This window comes from Mauremys mutica, chromosome 2 (assembly GCF_020497125.1).
Source record: "Mauremys mutica isolate MM-2020 ecotype Southern chromosome 2, ASM2049712v1, whole genome shotgun sequence".
NCBI classification, from domain to species: Eukaryota; Metazoa; Chordata; order Testudines; family Geoemydidae; genus Mauremys; species Mauremys mutica.
The window spans coordinates 104,049,279-104,066,352 of NC_059073.1; the positions used below are offsets into that span (position 1 = coordinate 104,049,279).

At 40.5% G+C, this 17,074-nt stretch overlaps 1 protein-coding gene across 4 annotated transcripts in view; it reads left to right on the top strand.

Annotated features, from left to right (window-relative positions):
• Positions 1-17,074, top strand: part of ZNF236 (zinc finger protein 236) — a 193,443-nt gene that overhangs the window by 15,143 nt on the left and 161,226 nt on the right. For all 4 annotated transcript variants that reach the window (XM_045006346.1, XM_045006348.1, XM_045006345.1 and 1 more), the window contains 4 exons: positions 3,363-3,505; positions 5,427-5,591; positions 9,049-9,227; positions 15,923-16,047. In XM_045006346.1, coding sequence (XP_044862281.1) covers positions 3,363-3,505; positions 5,427-5,591; positions 9,049-9,227; positions 15,923-16,047 — 612 coding nt within the window. The remainder of the gene's footprint in view (positions 1-3,362; positions 3,506-5,426; positions 5,592-9,048; positions 9,228-15,922; positions 16,048-17,074) is intronic.

Sequence of the window (17,074 nt, forward strand, 5' to 3'; positions counted from 1 at the left end):
AAGGATGGGTGAGATTTCATAGTTAATCTCACCATATGAAAAACCGTGTAGGGAGGGTTAATCATTAATGCTTATAAATCAGTTTTCCTGTATGCTGAAGTAATTGCCACAAAGTATGCCACCTTCACTGATAAAAGGTGAATTGGACAGCTTGATAAATGTTCAAAATGGGGTTCCATTAGAGAAGAAAGCACAGTTTTAAATCCTTTTGTGGGAGCAATCTTTCTTACAGGAGGAAGAACTCAAACCAGGGTCCTAAGAAGTCTGCTCACCGATTGATGAGAGACATTGAACCTCTTTCTGCAGGTGAATGGAAAGCTGATATTGTCAGCCAAATGTACTTTAATTGAAGCAATAGCTGGGTCCAAGTGTTTTAAATATAATAACCCAAGATTATTGGATTATACCACTGAGAAGGAATGTGACCCGTCAGTACTGCCCATGATGAAAAGTGCTTCCATTTGCAGAATATGTAACTGTTGCAGGCAATTTCTTGCTCTGGAGTAAAATATTCTATACTTCTGAAGAACATTCTTTGTCTAATGAAGACATCAAGAAGCCATCCAAGCTGTGAGATGTAATTATACTAGATTTGGGTGAAGTACTAAGATGTGGTTCTGCAATACCATGTTGTTCTGAATTGGGAGCATGCTAAACTGGTGATCGGACAATATCAAGAGATCCATAAACCAACACTGGGAAGGCTTAGTGGGGAGGTATCCGTGTAACCTGAGTGCAGAAGGCTGTGCTCACCCTTTGAGTGGCCCCTTGAAGTCTTGGTATGATGCTGCATGTGCTTTGGAGGGGTGGGAGAAGTATGAAGAGACTGCTGACTTTACTTATTATTTCTTCGTGAGAATGAAAAAAATTAAAAACAGAATTTTGCCTACAAAAAATCTTGTTAGGATAACATTTGGCTTCATTAGTGTTTCTGGTTCTAACAGCACTTTGAATCCTCATATTGAATTCTGGAAGTAATTTTAGTACATTTCTATATAACTAACTGTATAATGGTTGATATATGCATGCAGAAAACACTGCTGAATTTAAAAAAATAATTTTGCATAATTTGGCTATCTTACTCTTTTCTCTCCTCTCTCATCCATGTATCTAACTAGAATTTACGAGGACTAGTTGACTAGTGACTGATCTTTGTATGCCACTTGAATAAGTGTGCTATTCCAAGTACAATAAGATAAAAGTCCCTTGTAATTGGAGCTGTGCTGCTAGGTTTTCTAAGAATTTTGACCACTTCAGGAAAGGAAAGAGTTCTTGTTACTGGTAATGTTCACAAGCTACAGAGAATTTCTACAGCACTGGATGAATCTGTAGGTGAAAGTATGCAATAGGTTTAAATTTATAGAGGCTAGATTTGTCATATCTAGACAGATTCTTTTCCTCCTAGTTATAACACAATTATGTGAAGCAGAAATTAATCAAAGGCTTTTGTTTTCCACTCTTCCCATTACTTTGCATATATAAATAATTTGTTTAGTGCTTATCTCCAGTGCTTCGGCACCATTCTGATGTGGCAAAGCAAGCACAAAGAGATGAGATGGTTATGTCTGAGTTCCTTCCGATTTCTCATTGGATTGTATTCACAGTCAAGGTCTTACTGATGAAAAACCCTGTTCCCATAGACTTTTATCGTAGTCTCCCTCAGCTGCAACCTTTTCAGAGGGTTGCGAGGGTCCTGAAATTAAAAATATTTTTTAAAGTAATCAGGACCTTTAGGGCTGCTTTGATTAGGACTAGAACCTTTAAGTGGATCAGTAATGGGCGAGTGTTGACTAGACTGATGTGCTGCTCGTGTTGGTCCCTATGTCACAAGAAGTTTTGGCTTCTCTGAATGCCCCTTTACAAGTCCCTTTATTTTACCCCCCCCCCCCCATTCCCACAAAAAAAAGGCAGGAGGGGAAGGAGAAAAAGTCCTAACCTGTTAGATTCTTTCTTGTCTCTTAGTTTAGTGATTGCTTCTCATGTGTTGTCAGCTGCTAGGGACAGGAGATCAGAAGCAGTAGCTTTATTTCATTGGAGAAGGGGAGCTGCCACTTCATCCCTCATCCCATGCTTTTGTAACTAGTAATAGCAATTTTTCCTCTTCATTTCTTTGCCATCATTGACACACTTTGTTCTGTTTGAATAGGAAGAGAAGTAGTATAGTTACAAAAATCTGGTCCTGAAGAAGATGTGCTCTAGTAGTACATCATGAGTCAATTTAGGGTTCAGTATGTTGTTTGTAAATAAAGCTTTGAAGGATCTTAAACCAGATGCTTTTTAAAAACTTGCTACTAAGTTTTTTCCATTGAATTTTTCAAAAACAAACAAGATAATATTTATAGTCATGTAATGTCTCCCAAAATGTAAATATTTAAATTTCCTTAAAGCTGAGATTTCCATTTTCTGGATAATTTGGTAAAACGATTTTGAAGAACAGCTTACCCACAAAACAAGATTCAATAATACTCCAACCATTTTCTGCAACAGGATATACAAACCTCAAAGTATATTTCAGGGTTTTTCTATCACCTTATGAGTTTTCACAGCAAGAAAGGTGAATGGGGTCTTAATTGGATCGGCCAATAGAAAGTATTACTTCTCTTTTGACTGTAAGTGCAAGAACACTCTGATGGATTGCATGTCTCTCAACCATCTTGAACAATCAGTATTGGCTACACAACTCTCAAGGTATGACTGGTGAAATGGAGAAATTGCAGTGACCATATGTGTGGGGGAGAAGAGGTGCCTGCATATATATAAAATTCAGTAGTGTTGTAATCATGTCTGAGGATTTTACATTTGTGGTTTTTGTTTTTGTTTTATTTTTATTGATGCTTGTTTAGGGAGAGTGAAGGTTCGTTGTACAGCCACCTATGTGCACATTTACAAATGGTATTGTACATTCAGGACTACTAACTATACAGTCTTAAATGGTCACCCAAAACCATTTTTTTAAAAGTAAATATATTCACTATAACAGAGATTGGAGGAGAAATTTTTTCATTTGACAGCTTTTCTGCAAGTCTTTTGGTCTGTCCCCTGTTTCTGTGGGCCTTCTGTACAGAAGCAAGAAAGGGGAGAGAATCAATTTAAAAAATAAAGGGAAAAGTATGGCCATAAAGCTACAAATTGATAGGCAGATACAACGTTTGGAATGGTGATTAATATCTGGGTCGTCTGAAGCAGGAACATACTCCTTCCTCTTCCTGAGATCTTGCAAATCCAATTCAGACAGAATCTTGTGAAAGTTTCCATGGGTCTTCGCCACTTCAGTGCACACTTGTTTGTTTGTTTTTAAACAAATCTAATTTAAAAATTGAAAATATAACTTTGTACAAAAGTGTTTAATGCTTATTTTGCAGATGGTGTTCTGACACTGAATACAGAGAACAGTAATTGTTCCTACCAAGTACCAAGCTTCCGTAAGTGTGAGATCTGTTTGCTATCTTTTTCAAAAGTGACACAGTTCCAGCGCCACATGAGGGATCATGAGAGAAATGACAAGGTATGTATTTCAGTAAATCTAGATAAAAATCTAAAAAATATGAATACATCAAAAGTTAAATCCAGCATTTTAATAGGTGAGGTTGAAGACATAGTTGGACAACACTTCTTTTTCACTTCTCCCTCATCACATGTGCAGTCTATAAGGAATGAAAGAAACCTTGCATTGGCTAGCATTTCAGATATGCTATCCCCAGTTGAAGCAGTTTTTGCTAAGGTATCCACAGATAGTCCATTGTCTCCACAAAGTATATATGTGGGCTAAAAAAACTGGTAAAAAGATTTTTTTTTTCCTTCAAGATTTTAGATAGTAAACTGACTACGCTTTATCAACAATAGGGAAATTTGTTTCTTATTTAATTGGCAAAATTTGTACCCAACTGATTTATTAGAATCAACTTTCCCTTATGTAAACTATCTTCTTCTCTTTTTTTTTTCTTTTTTCCCCTTAAAGAATTAATTTTATTAAAGGAAACAGCAAAATCCTGCATGAAATGGTAGCCAATGTAGTTATCACTTCAACTGCTTCTAAACCAGGTGGAGGATGGATGAAGTGGGTTTTAGCCCATGAAAGCTTATGCTCAAATAAATTTGTTAGTCTTCAAGGTGCCACAAGTATTCTTCATTCTTCTTGAGGGTTAAGGCACTGTATTAAGATTTAGGAAGTCTGGGTTAATTCTAGGCCCTGACATAGATTTCTTGTGTAAGTTTAGGCAGTTTTATTTAATTGCTGTGCCTTGGTTTTCAATTTATAAAATGGGAATAATCCTTTCCTACTTCATGTTGGGAGGACCGATTCTTTAATATTTGTCTTGTGGTGAGGAAGATATAGATTAACTGTCTTTTTGAGATAAATTATTACTCAGTTTTCAAATCTCAGGAAATCAACCCACTTGTGCTGAGAGAGCAGTTGTTTCATAAAAAAATTGATAGTGTCTTAACTTCAAATTCTACATTTAAAAATAATCTGTGGTTAATTTGGAAATTATCTGTTCACTCGAATGAAAAACAGGAGCAATGTTTTTGAACAAAATGCAAGGAAAGATCAATTTTAAGAATGAAAAATGTTGTGTACAACAGGGGTGGCCAACCTGTGGCTCCAGAGCTACATGCGGCTCTTCAGAAGATAATATGCAGCTCCTTGTACAGGCATCAACTCCGGGGCTGGAGCTACCGGTGCCAACTTTCCAATGTGCCGGGGGTGCTCGCTGTTCAGCCCTTGGCTCTGCACAGGCCCTGCCCTCATTCCACCCCTTCCTGCCCCCTCCCCTGAGCCTGCCATGCCCTCGCTCCTCCCCTCTTACCCCCCCCCCCCCGCCTCCTGCAAGATACAAAACAGCTGATCAGGAAGTGTGCGGAGGGAGGGGGAAACACTGATTGGTGGGGCTGCCGGTGGGTGGGAGGAGCGAGGAGCGTGGGGGGGAAGTTGATGCGGGGCTGCTGATGTATTACTATGGCAATGTACATTGGTAAATTCTGGTTCCTTCTCAGGCTCAGGTTCACCACCCTTGGCGTACAAAATTGTAGAGTAGCACGGTTAACCTTGGAATAAGCAAGATAGTAATTCTCTTAAATGCTCTCTGCTTTTCTGGTCAGATGGCTGGTTGAGCCCAGAGGAGGAGTTCAGGATTATGTACATGTTAGAAAGAGGTTTAGTTTTTGTCTCCACTCTTTTCTCTTGCCAGTCCCTCCTCACCCCCAAATCAAATGGAATTATGAAAAATTGGGGAGTCAGAATTTCTGTTGAGTATTTTAGGTCATGGGACCATGAGAGAAAATAATCAGGAGGATATTTTTGTGTCATTATTGTAGATAGGTTCTTGAACTGCCTGTTTTTGTTTTAATTATTGTGTATATTATAGTCTATATCTGTGAGAAGATTAGACCTAATATATTTATCTTAATCTTGTTTCCCCAAATAGCCTCATCGGTGCGACCAGTGTCCGATGTCATTTAATGTTGAGTTCAACTTGACACTTCATAAATGTACTCACAATGGGGAAGATCCGACATGTCCTGTGTGTAACAAGAAATTCTCCAGAGTGGCTAGTCTCAAAGCTCATATTATGCTACATGAGAAAGAAGAGGTAATACTTAACCTCATTTTTAATTTTTGAAAGAATGTGACATGAATGTTACACTCAAGAAATTAAGCTTGTGCTTTTGCACAGAAGGGTGAGTAAATGAGGCAGAGCTATAAAGTTCTTAATGGAGAACATAGCCAATTTAATAATATTAGTTAAAAATGGACGTACCTGATATACACTAACTGCCGCAAGTGAATCCCTGCATATTTGGCAAATGGGTTACTGAGAGTCAAGGGCAGTAACAAGAAAATATTTATCTTTTGTAAATTCATGTTATCTGAAAGCAGGATCAAACTCATAATTCTTATTTGATGCTTTTCAATCATATTTACTTGCAAGTGTTTTTGATGAGAATGAAATAACATTTCAAGACTTGTATCTATTTAATCTTCTATGCTATTTATATCATCTTGTTTCAAAAATTTGATATTGAAGAAACCTAATTTTTCTTTGTTTCAGTTTTCAAAAATACCTCATTTCACCTGTGGAACTCAGTCCCTTAGCAGTGCAGAGTCGGAACCTTCTAGAATAGCAGTGCCCACTGGATCTGCATGCATCTTCCCTAGTGGATACCTTTTCCCTAGAGATAGCTTCATAGCGATCTAGAGGCTCATTTTGTAAAAATCTGCCGGAGGAGGATGGATTCTATCTCTTATGTACTTGAACTAAAATTTAGGAACTAGAAAAAGATGTGCTAGCCACAGAGAACGTAAGATCTTCTCTGCACAATTATGTTTAATTCTGCTTTTGTTTCCTCGGTTCTAGCCTAGTCCTATGCTTCATTTATAGTTTTGGCACCAATTTAACCAGTTGTGGACTTTCTGAAATGTTAGGTTCTTCTTCAAGTAGTGTCCCTGTGAGTTCTCTACTGTAGGTGCGATAGCGCCCCTGTGCCTGAGATCAGATATCTTCAGTAGCAGTACCCACTGGGCCTCACATGTGCTCCTCCCTGTCTTGCGCTGTGAGTGGCGTCTGTATAGTGCTGTGCCATCCAGCCTCCCTTAGTTCCTTCTCAACTGCTTTTGGTCTGGGGTGGAATCCCAAGCGGACCTCTTCATACATCCCTATCCCTTAGTAATGGTAGTGTTTCCATTATAATTTTGTAGATATTAGCCATTTCCTTTATTTTTGTTTCTCCTGGTGGGGGAAAAAAAATTTCCGTCGCTCTTCACTACCTGATATTTTTTAGCTTAGTGTAGGTTTCCTTTTCTATGCCCTTCCCAATTGGGAAGTTCTCCCTTCTCGGGGTTATGCCCCCATCCCTGGGTTCAATAGGTGCTTTTCCTTTTGTGAGGCCATTCCCATGAGTGATGGCCAGCGGTGCATATGCTGTCTTGGTGAGGGACACATCTCACAAAAGCATACCCACTGCCTCAAATTGAAAGCTTGGTCCAGAAAGAAAGAAATGTTACGGACCCAATGAGGCTTTGAAGCCAAGGGAAATAATATAGGTGATTCCTCACATAATGAACTGTTCTTCCAGAGTTAGTTCCAGCAGAGTCTGCTCCAATGCTGGTTTTGTGTGTGGAATCTGTATTGTTGATTCATGTCCCTCAACTATGAGGGCTCTTCTGATGTTTCAGTAGAGCAAAGCACCATCATCTTTCATGCCTCTGGGTTCTCCTAGACTAGACATGGACTATCCCTAGAGTCAATGAAAACTCATCATGCAAGGAGGGCTTTAAACATTTACTAGATGCCTATCAGCCGGGTTAGAGGAGGGTATTGTGAGCCTCCAGTCACTTGAATTTATCCTCCAAGTACCCCTGTGTATTTTGATGTCTTTTATATAATGGGACATCCTAATGCAGAGGAATAATAAGGGATTTGCCCAGTGTTTACCCAGGAAGTCTGGCAGAGCCAGAATTGAACTCGGAACTTCTACCAGTGCAGTGATTTAATCACAACACCATTCTTCCTCTCATCCTGGAATCTCTCTGCACCATCAGTTGTTATACATTTCTTTCCATCAGTGGTAGGTGACTCCCTCACCCACGTACAACCACCTTCCTGTGACATGGATCTAGTACAGTACTTACCAAGCTTATGGAATCACTGGTTAAACCTTTAGTAGTCTCTGAAGACTGCATCCTTAATTAATACAGTATTGGCCCAAAAAGTTAGTGTGAATCAGATTTTGATGGCTGATGCTCAGTGTGTTCCATAAGGAATATTGTAGCATATTGAACCTAGAATATATGGCAGACTCTAGCTCCCTGCACATATGCTCCTGAAGCTAACCTTATGATTAGGGGTCTACTTAAATTGTGGAGAAATCACACATTTTTCATGGGTTTGTCATGGCATGAAGAGCAAATTTTGTGGATGTATTCATACCATGCCACCCTTACTTCTGCGCTGCTGCTGGTGGCAGCACTGCCTTCAGAGCTGGATGTTGGGCCAGGAGCTGGCACTCTCTGAAGGAAGCACTGAAGAAAGGGTGGCAATACTGCAATCCAACTACAGTAGCCTTGTGTGATCTCCTTTTGTGTTGGGAACCCCAGTTTAAGAAATGTTGTGTACTTTTACCCATACTTTTAATGGTCTCTCTCCCTTTTCCAGTGGCATAAGCTTTTGTTCAGAGATGGGTGACAAAACTAATTAGAGGTTTGGAAAAACTTTCACATAAAGAGTGACTAAAGAGATTGAAACTCTTTTAGTTTAGAGGAGATGATTAGATACAGTGATATTTGTTCAGAATAGTGAATGGTATAGAAAAGATAGAGCAGGGACTTCTATCTGCCCTTTCTCATAATTCAAGAACAAGAAGACTTCCAGTGAAATTGAAAGGCACCAACTTCAACTCATTTTACAGAATGCACAATTAATCTATGGATCTCGTTGCTACAAGACATGATGGAGGCCAAGAGCATCCAAAAGGATTATACACTTACCGTATGTAGATAATGAGAATATCCAGAGTTAAATTATTAAAGCTTTAAAAAAAAATTCCACATGTTTTGGAAGGTTTTTAAACCCTTACATTTCAGGGCATGAGAAATTGTGTGTCTGTGTGTATGTCTACACAGCAATTAAAATCACCTGCGGCTGGCCTGGGTCAGCTGACTTGGGCTTGTGGGACTTGGGCTGCAGCTGAAAAATTGTGATGTAGACATTTGGGCACAGGCTAGAACCTGACCTCTGGAATATCCCACAAGATGGGAGGATGCCAGAGCTTGGGTTCTACCCCAAACCCAAACATCTGCACCACAATTTTATAGCCCTGAAGCCTAAGCCTCATGAGCCCAAATTAGCTGACCTGAGCCAGCTGCTGGTGTTTAGTTGCTGTGTACCATACCTGAGGGTCCAAGGAGGAAAGCCCACTTTTTCAGAACTAAGCAAAAGTTAGATCTGGTGTAGCTTCTGAATGGTTTTTTTTTTTTAAATCACTCCATGTTTATGGTAATATTTTAAGCATTTCATGATCTCGAGAATCAAGTTCTGTTATCTTTTTCAGAATCTTATTTGTTCAGAGTGTGGAGATGAGTTTACTTTGCAGACCCAACTGTCCATGCATATGGAAGAACATCGTCAGGAATTGGCTGGAAGCAGGACCCATAGCTGCAAGTCCTGTAAGAAGGAATTTGAGACTTCCTCACAGCTTAAGGAGCACATGAAAACTCACTACAAAATAAGGTGTGAATCATTGTATAAGTTATGCATATTCATGTAATGAGGGATGCTCCTTTGCAGTAGCAGAATATAGAGAAGCCTGAAAAGAATTTACTTCTGTCTGGCCCAGTCATTGACTGCCAGAGTCTGGTCCTGTACAGACAGTGGGAATTGTCCAGCAGGGGCACCCTTATGTAGGTCTTCCATCCACCTTCAAGACCTAGCACTAGAAGGTGGCAGTGCTGTAGGACTTTATGCTGCTGAGTGTGCTCAAGCAAAACTACTGTGGATTTAGCTTGAAATTTTGCTTGAATGTGGACTTACCAGTCCCTTATTTGAGATTATATTTTCCATGTTATTGCTGACTATCTGAGGCTGTAGTTTGGCTCTTTAAGCGTATACAGGTAACTTCTGTTGTGTTTGTGAGAGAGTTCACTAGCCTTACATAAATATTGACTTTAAAAGCCAAAGGAAGAGCATTATAAAATGACATAATTAACTTCAAGTTCTATGAGATAATGTATTGAGACGTTTAGAAATGTAAAAGGAACTGAAATGGTATTTTTTATTTTTAATTCCTTGTTGGAGTAGGCTGTGATTTTTTTTCTTTAATATTTATGGGCTTATTAATATAAAGTGTAATTCCAGTTGATATGTATCTGTGAAGTATGTGTTTAGAGATCCTGATATATAGTGCTGTATCTTTGAGTAGTGTTCCTGTGAGTGCTCCACTTGAGGTGTGCACGTGCCCCGTGCACCTTTGATCTGAAATTTGTGGTGGCAGTGACTGTTTGGTCTGTTTAGACGTCCTACCTGTCCTCATGTGGAACACCAGAGCCAGCATTCTCTGCTCTCATTCGTTCCCCATCAGTAATCTGCATTGCAGGAGGAAGTATTTGAGGAGCAAGAAAGAAGGGGTGATGGAGGAGGCTACTCTTCAGACAAATATTTCATCATCATCTCTGGTTAAAGCGGTTATGTTCCACTTAACTATTGGGGATGACTTCTAGGAGTTGGTGAAGACAGTGGTGGACTCTCCCAGTTCTCTTAAAAAAAAGTCCCAGAGATCCAGCATAAATTGTTGGAAATTTTACATCCTCCATATTCTGTGAATGAGCTGCTGTTGGAGCCGACCAAAATGGCTTGGCAAGCCACTTCTGCTCTCTCCTCTCCTCCCCCATCCCCAAAGTTAAGAAGCCAGATTTTTTTTTTTTTTAAGTTTTTCCCAGACATGGGCTCAGAGTTTTTATTTTCTCATCCTGCCCCCAACTCCCTGGGGATGGATACAGTCAACAAGCGGAATGAGCAGCATCATTCAAAAGCAACCCTCTTGACAGAGACCAAAAGTATTTAGCTTTATTTGGTAGCAACTAAGCCAAATTTAATTTTTATTGAGCGACTCCCACAAGAACACAGGAAGCAATTTCAGGCTGCCATTGTGGAGGGACAGCTCCTGTTGGGGTGGACTTTATGGGCTTACCTCTACACTGCTGACACAGCAGCTTGATCCATGTCCACTACGGCAGTCATTCACGATGCATTCTTCAGTCTTCCCTCATGAGGTCCAAAACACAGTAATGGACCTCCTCTTCTGTGGTGTGCATCCCTACATTCCTTTAAGGCGTGTAGGGTGACCCTTTGCTTGAGGGTATGTATACGTCTGCAGACAAAAGGAGGTTCAGTAGGTCTATGTTTCTAATGGCTCAGAGGTCCTGCACAACCTAGTTTTCCACTTCCCACAGAGGACTTGACACCTTTGGGTAGTCCATTTCCTCTTAGGTGGCTCATCTGTAAAGCGTCCCTTTTGATGCCTTGGTTGAGGGTCACGAACATTATGGGAATCTGAAATGGCGGTATCCTGTTGAGCTTATCCTCCCACCTCTTGGGGATCATTTCTCCCATTTCTGCAGTTAGTAGGAGCAGATTGCCTCTGACAGATTGGAAGTCATAACATTAGGCTGTTCCATCTCTTTTCAGGGACAAATCTTATGAGTCTCTCCTGAGACAGGAGGTTCTGTTTCTTCTCTGCTTAGGAGCCATAGAACCAGTTCCCACTCAATACAAAGGAGAAGAGAATTTTATTCCAACTATTTCCTTGTTCCCAAAAGGAAAGGCTGATGGAGACCAATTTTTAGATCTCAGATGCTGAATACTTTTCGCAAGATTCAGAAGTTCAAGATTGAGACGCTTGTGGCTGTCATCCCATCACTAGGTCCCGGGGACTATTTCGAGACATTCAAGCTTCAGTGCGTGTATTTTTCTGTTGCGATATGCCTTTCTCACAAGACGTTTCTATGCTTTATAGTGGGCCAGGACCACAATCAATATTGTGCCTTCCCTTAGGTCTGTCTACCACCCTGAGTATGTTCGTGAAAGTTATGCTGATAGTTGCTGCATAGCTTTTTCAATAGGGAGAAACCATTTTTCGCTATCTTTACAATTGGCTCCAAAAGGGGCCTTATTACACAGAAGTTCAAACTGCAGTAAACAAAACCACCTCTCTACTCACAAGGCTCGGTTTTCAACATTGTGAAGTTTTCCCTCGTACTTGTACAACAGATACAGTATCAAGAGCGGTGCCTATAAACTCTAACATCCAGAGCCTGTCTACCAAGAGACACGTTCTTCACCCTGACACAAGTTCAATTATGTCCTGAGGTCTCTACCAGATTCTGGCTCCAGGTCCTTGGGCACGTGTCAATGTGCACCTTCATCATATGCCCAATTACACCCGTACTGCTTCCAAGCCTGGCTCTGGTCAGTCTACACCCCCAAACAGGGACAGGTTGAACAAGTTGCTCTCTGCCCCTCAGTGTGTGTTAGTCTCCTTTGACAGGTGGAAGAATCTGAACAAGGTGTATTTAGGGGTTCCTTTCAACTATCCCTTTCCCACTATTAAAATAGTTGCTGACACATCCCTCCTTGGATGGGAGCTCACCTACAGGATTATAGTGTACAGGGCAGGTGGGCCACTAGAGTCCACCCTTCAGATTGACATCCTGGGACTTACGATTGTAAGGTGTGCCTGTCAGTACGTCCTTTCATTTGCATAATAACAGACCACAGGACATGTTGCACTACATAAACTGGAGGGAGGGGAAGGGCAAGATCTCCTTCCCTCTGTACAGAGGACAGTATGGAACTGGTGCATAGCTCGGTGTAGCCTTCTTTCAACAGTCTTTCTGCCTGGTCTTCAAAACATTATAGCCGATGACCTCAGCAGATACTTAGCACAGGATCATCAATGGGAACTCAGCAAATCTGTACTCAGACTGCTGTTTCTCACCTGGAATTTTCTTACAATAGATCTCTTTGCCATCACTATCAAGTGGAGATGCACGAACTTGTGCTTGTTCCCTGGATGATGCCTTTCTTCTCTCATGGTCCAAGAACCTTCCACGTGCCTTTCCTGTAATGTTATTAATCCTCATGGTCCTGAACAAAGTCAGGTAAGACATAACCCCACACATATTGATTGCATCAGCCTGGCCAAGGCACCTTCTCCGCTTCTTCTCTCGGCTGGCCATCAATTTACCATTGACCCTCCAAACTTCTCTTGCAGGACTTAGGTAGCATTCTTCACCCCAACGTAAGCTTGCCTGGGATCTGGAAGGCATGTAGAGATAGAGCTCTCCTATTCAAAGCAGATGCAGAAGGTCCTGCTTAACAGTTGAAAAGGAGATCAGAAAACCTAAGTTCAGGAAAAGATTTTACCAGTGGTGTGCTCACTGACATCTGTCTCCCGCTGATTCGTCCATTTTGGAAGGTTTAGAATAACTTCTTATCCTGAAGAAAAGAAGTGGACTCCATTAAAATCCATCTGGCAGCCATCCACAAACTTCCTTTTGAACCAATGGCCACCTTGCCATGAAAACCACCTTTTTAGTGGCCATTACTTCTGCTTGAAGAGTTGGTGTGCTAAGGTCTTTGATGGTTGACCCTCCTTACACCGTTTTCTTCAAAGATAAGGTGTTCTTCTGACCACATCCACAGTTCTTACCTAAGTCATTTCAGACTTGCATATAAATCAGACAATTCATCTCCCTATATTTTGTTCGGAACCTTATCAGAGTAGGGAAAATGCTGCCCTCCATAAACTGGATGTTAAGAGGGCTCTCTGGCATACATTTGGACAGAATTAAACCCTTCTGAGCCTCCAAGTTTATTTGTATCTTTATTTGTATTGTGGAGCGAGCTAAAAAGAAGTCCATTGTCTACCTGGAGACTTCCTAAATGGGTTTCTGCCTGTATCTCTTTTATGAAGCTGCTTATGTACATGCCCACCTAGGGACATAACCCATTCTACCAGATATGGCTCCACATCGGTTGCCTTGCTAAAAGATATCGCTATAGAGCAGGGGTTCTCAAACTGGGGGTTGGGACCCCTCAGGGGGTCATGAGGTTATTATATGGGGGGTCTACCCCAAGCCCCGCTTTGCCTCCAGCATTTAGAATGGTGTTAAATTAAAAACACTTTTTTTATATATTTATAAGGGGGGGGGGTTTGCACTCGTACTTGCTATGTGAAAGAGCTCACTAGTAAAAAAGTTTGAGAGCCACTGCTATTGAGCAGCGATTCTCAAACTTTATTGCACCGCGACACCCTTCTGACAACTAAAATTACTACATGGCCCCAGGAGGGAGGGGACTGAAGCCTGAGCTCCGCCACCTCAGCTGGAGGGCCCAAGGCCTTCAGCTCCAGGCAAGGGGCTTGTAACCTGAGCCCCACCACCAAGGGCTGAAGCCTGAGCCTTGCTGCCCAGGGCTTTAGACCTCAGGCTTCGGCCCTGAGCAGTGTGACTCGGGCTTTGGCACCAGACCCCTGCAAGTCTAACACCAGCCCTGGTGACCTCATTAAAACGTGGTCGCAACCCACTTTGGGGTCCTGAACCACAGTTTGAAAACTCCTGCTATAGAGGAAATATTGTGAGCTGCTCATGTGTGTTTACGTCTACGCCTTCTCCTGAAACTATGCCCTAGTGAATGCTTCTCAAGCAGATGCTGCCTTTGGTTCTGTAGTTCTTCAAACGGTTTTAGATCAGGTTCCAAAGCTCCCACCTCTTTCAGAGGGTACTGCTCAGAAGTCACCAAGTGGAGTAACAAGAGGGACGCTACTTGAAAAAGAAAGATTACTTAGCATGTAAGTAACTGGTATTCTTTGAGATATGCGAACCTATGGGCACAGGTGTAGCTTGACTTCTATATTTGGAATGGCAGCTCCAGTCAGGCCAATGGGGGCGGCGGGGGGGATGGCAAATTCTGTGCCTGCTCAAGACATTGCCTCTCCCCCAAACTACACCCATGCCTGTGGATGCTCCTTTCCCTCTGCTCTGGAGTCTGATCTTTGTGGGATTTTGTAGTAGAGAAGGAACTGAGTGGTAATTGTTTGCCTCAGACCTTCATGTCTTCTGGTCAAAGGTGCATGTGCACCCCAAGTGGAGCCACCCCTAGGACATCCATCTTGAAGAACTCCAGTTACTATACTGGGAAAATAACCCCACCTTCTTGTAATGTTTGCAAATTTTTAAAGACTAAGGACAGTTACTTAATACAGATGGAAAGGAACCTAATATGTGGTTCCTGCAATGAAAGACAGCATTTCAGGATTATTTCTTTTCTTAAAAGAAATCTTTGAAAGGCTGTCCTTTTTCAGATTTTCAAGTTTGTACTGTGATTAAGTGAACGCACAGCAGTACCAGTAAAACTGCAGATGATTGATTTTGTTGTTGTGAGTATCTAGGCCCTATTTATCTGAATTCTTCAGTTTTTCTTCATTAGTCTGAAGGCCACGCTAAACCCTTCTTTAGTGTGTAACCGTGTTCTAAAATTGTTCATTCAACTACTACCTCATTATTATCAATGGATATTGATGGATGTAGTAATGATGCATGAAATGGAACAGCATATAGCTTGCTTTTTCTTAGCCTAGCAGAACCAGAACAGCTAACGTGAGTAAAAAGCGGTAAAAGTTAGTTTTGTCACTAAAGTAAGCACGTTTGAGTGAGAAGGGCCTACTTTTTTTTAGAATAGGAAGAGATATTGCAGTTGCTATATCAACCTTGCAAAATTTACCGGGTCAGGAACTGAATTTGCTCATCTGCCACTTACTATTATGATTGCTGTTTTCAAAATTCTAGACATTTTATTCACTGTGAATTAATAGAATCTTGCAAAACAGTTTCATACCATCTTAGTCTCATTCATCACCTGATCAGAGAATACCAGATATTCAAATTTTTGAGGTTTAGATATGGACCTAGCTGACACCACCAAACTAGATTCATTTAATTAAGGGTGTGTTTAAAGCCTAATCCTGTGACAGAGGCTCTCTCTCTTCTTACTAAATTACCACAACTTTACAAAGTTGTTTGCTGGGTAGTGTCCTCTACCACACCTACCCAGTTACACTAAGAAGGTATTAAGATAGTTCATGAAGTGTCCATCACTGTCATTGGAGAGAGAAATTCTAAATTATCAGTGACTGTTGGAGGCAGAAGAAGGGTTAAAAAATAAAAAGTACTGGTGCTGCAGCTGTTGATTAGTTCTATAATGTTAGCAAAAAACTACAGCCCAAGCTGTACAATGTTAATGAAGCTGCATTTCTGACCTAAATTTACTTTAAATCCAGAAAAAATAGATGTGATGAAATGTCATCTTTTTCAAATATTTAATCTGGGAATAAAAAGTCTTTATTTTAACTACTTTCTCTATGTTTCCAGGGTATCCAATACTAGATCTTACAACCGAAATATTGACAGAAGTGGGTTTACATATTCATGTCCGCACTGTGGAAAGACATTCCAAAAACCAAGTCAGTTAACTCGACATGTTAGAATACATACAGGTAAGTGGTGAGGCAGACTGGAGATATTTCAACAGCTGCACAGACTTTTTTTTTTTAAGTGCGGAACATGAAAAATGAATAGTAATATAGAGTCATTTTTATTTTAGTTAAGTCTGTTTATTTAAAGCCATTTCCACATTTTAAGTGTTTTCTGTTGATTGCTTCAGGTATAACGGCATTGCTGAAGTTGTCAATGGTGAACCTGAAGGTGTTGGTGGAGGGAGGATGAGTGGGAGGCACTTTAGAATTGCAGGATAGGTACATTAGCTCGATGTTTCTGCTAAAATTATCAATACTGAAATAAATAGATGTTTACGTTTACATTCTTATATTTAGGTTTCAGACTTAACACATTGAGATGAATGGGGCAGTTAAAGCGCTTTAGCTATCCTTGTAGGCTGTCTGCCTGCTACACTATATTGTATATTTTCAGGGATTTTGTAGCTAAGAACCTTCGTAATCAGTTTAAACTGATTTTTACTGAAAAAACTCAGGTTTAATTTTTTTTTCTGATTTCACCCTACTTTTGTATCAATATATAAAAAGTAATTATGAAAATAAATTGCATGAGATATGTATTATGATAATGCATTAGTCTGTGTATATGCAGAGTTGCCAGTTGAAATAAGGGTATGTATTAGCCTAGAAGATACACACAATAAACAGGCATGCGTGCAAGCTCTGGAGTATGTGTGCATTTGAATGTACTGATGAATCTAATGCCCACCACATACACATTTGAAACCACATTGAATTCCATTAATCAGAGCATTAATCTGATGAATACTTCCCTCTGTCCTCCTGGCCACCAAAATAAACACTGATATTTACCCAGAAAAATTAATTTTTGCACCAATTTTCAGCTGTTTTCTTGTTGTAGTAATAAAGACCGATACATTCCTGGGAAAAATTAAATAAAGTAAAAACAGAAACTGAAGGGCCCTATTTATGGCAAAACAGAGCTAGAAATATATACATTTCAACATGGTTCTGCAGTGCATTGGGCTCAAAATACAGTCATTACCAA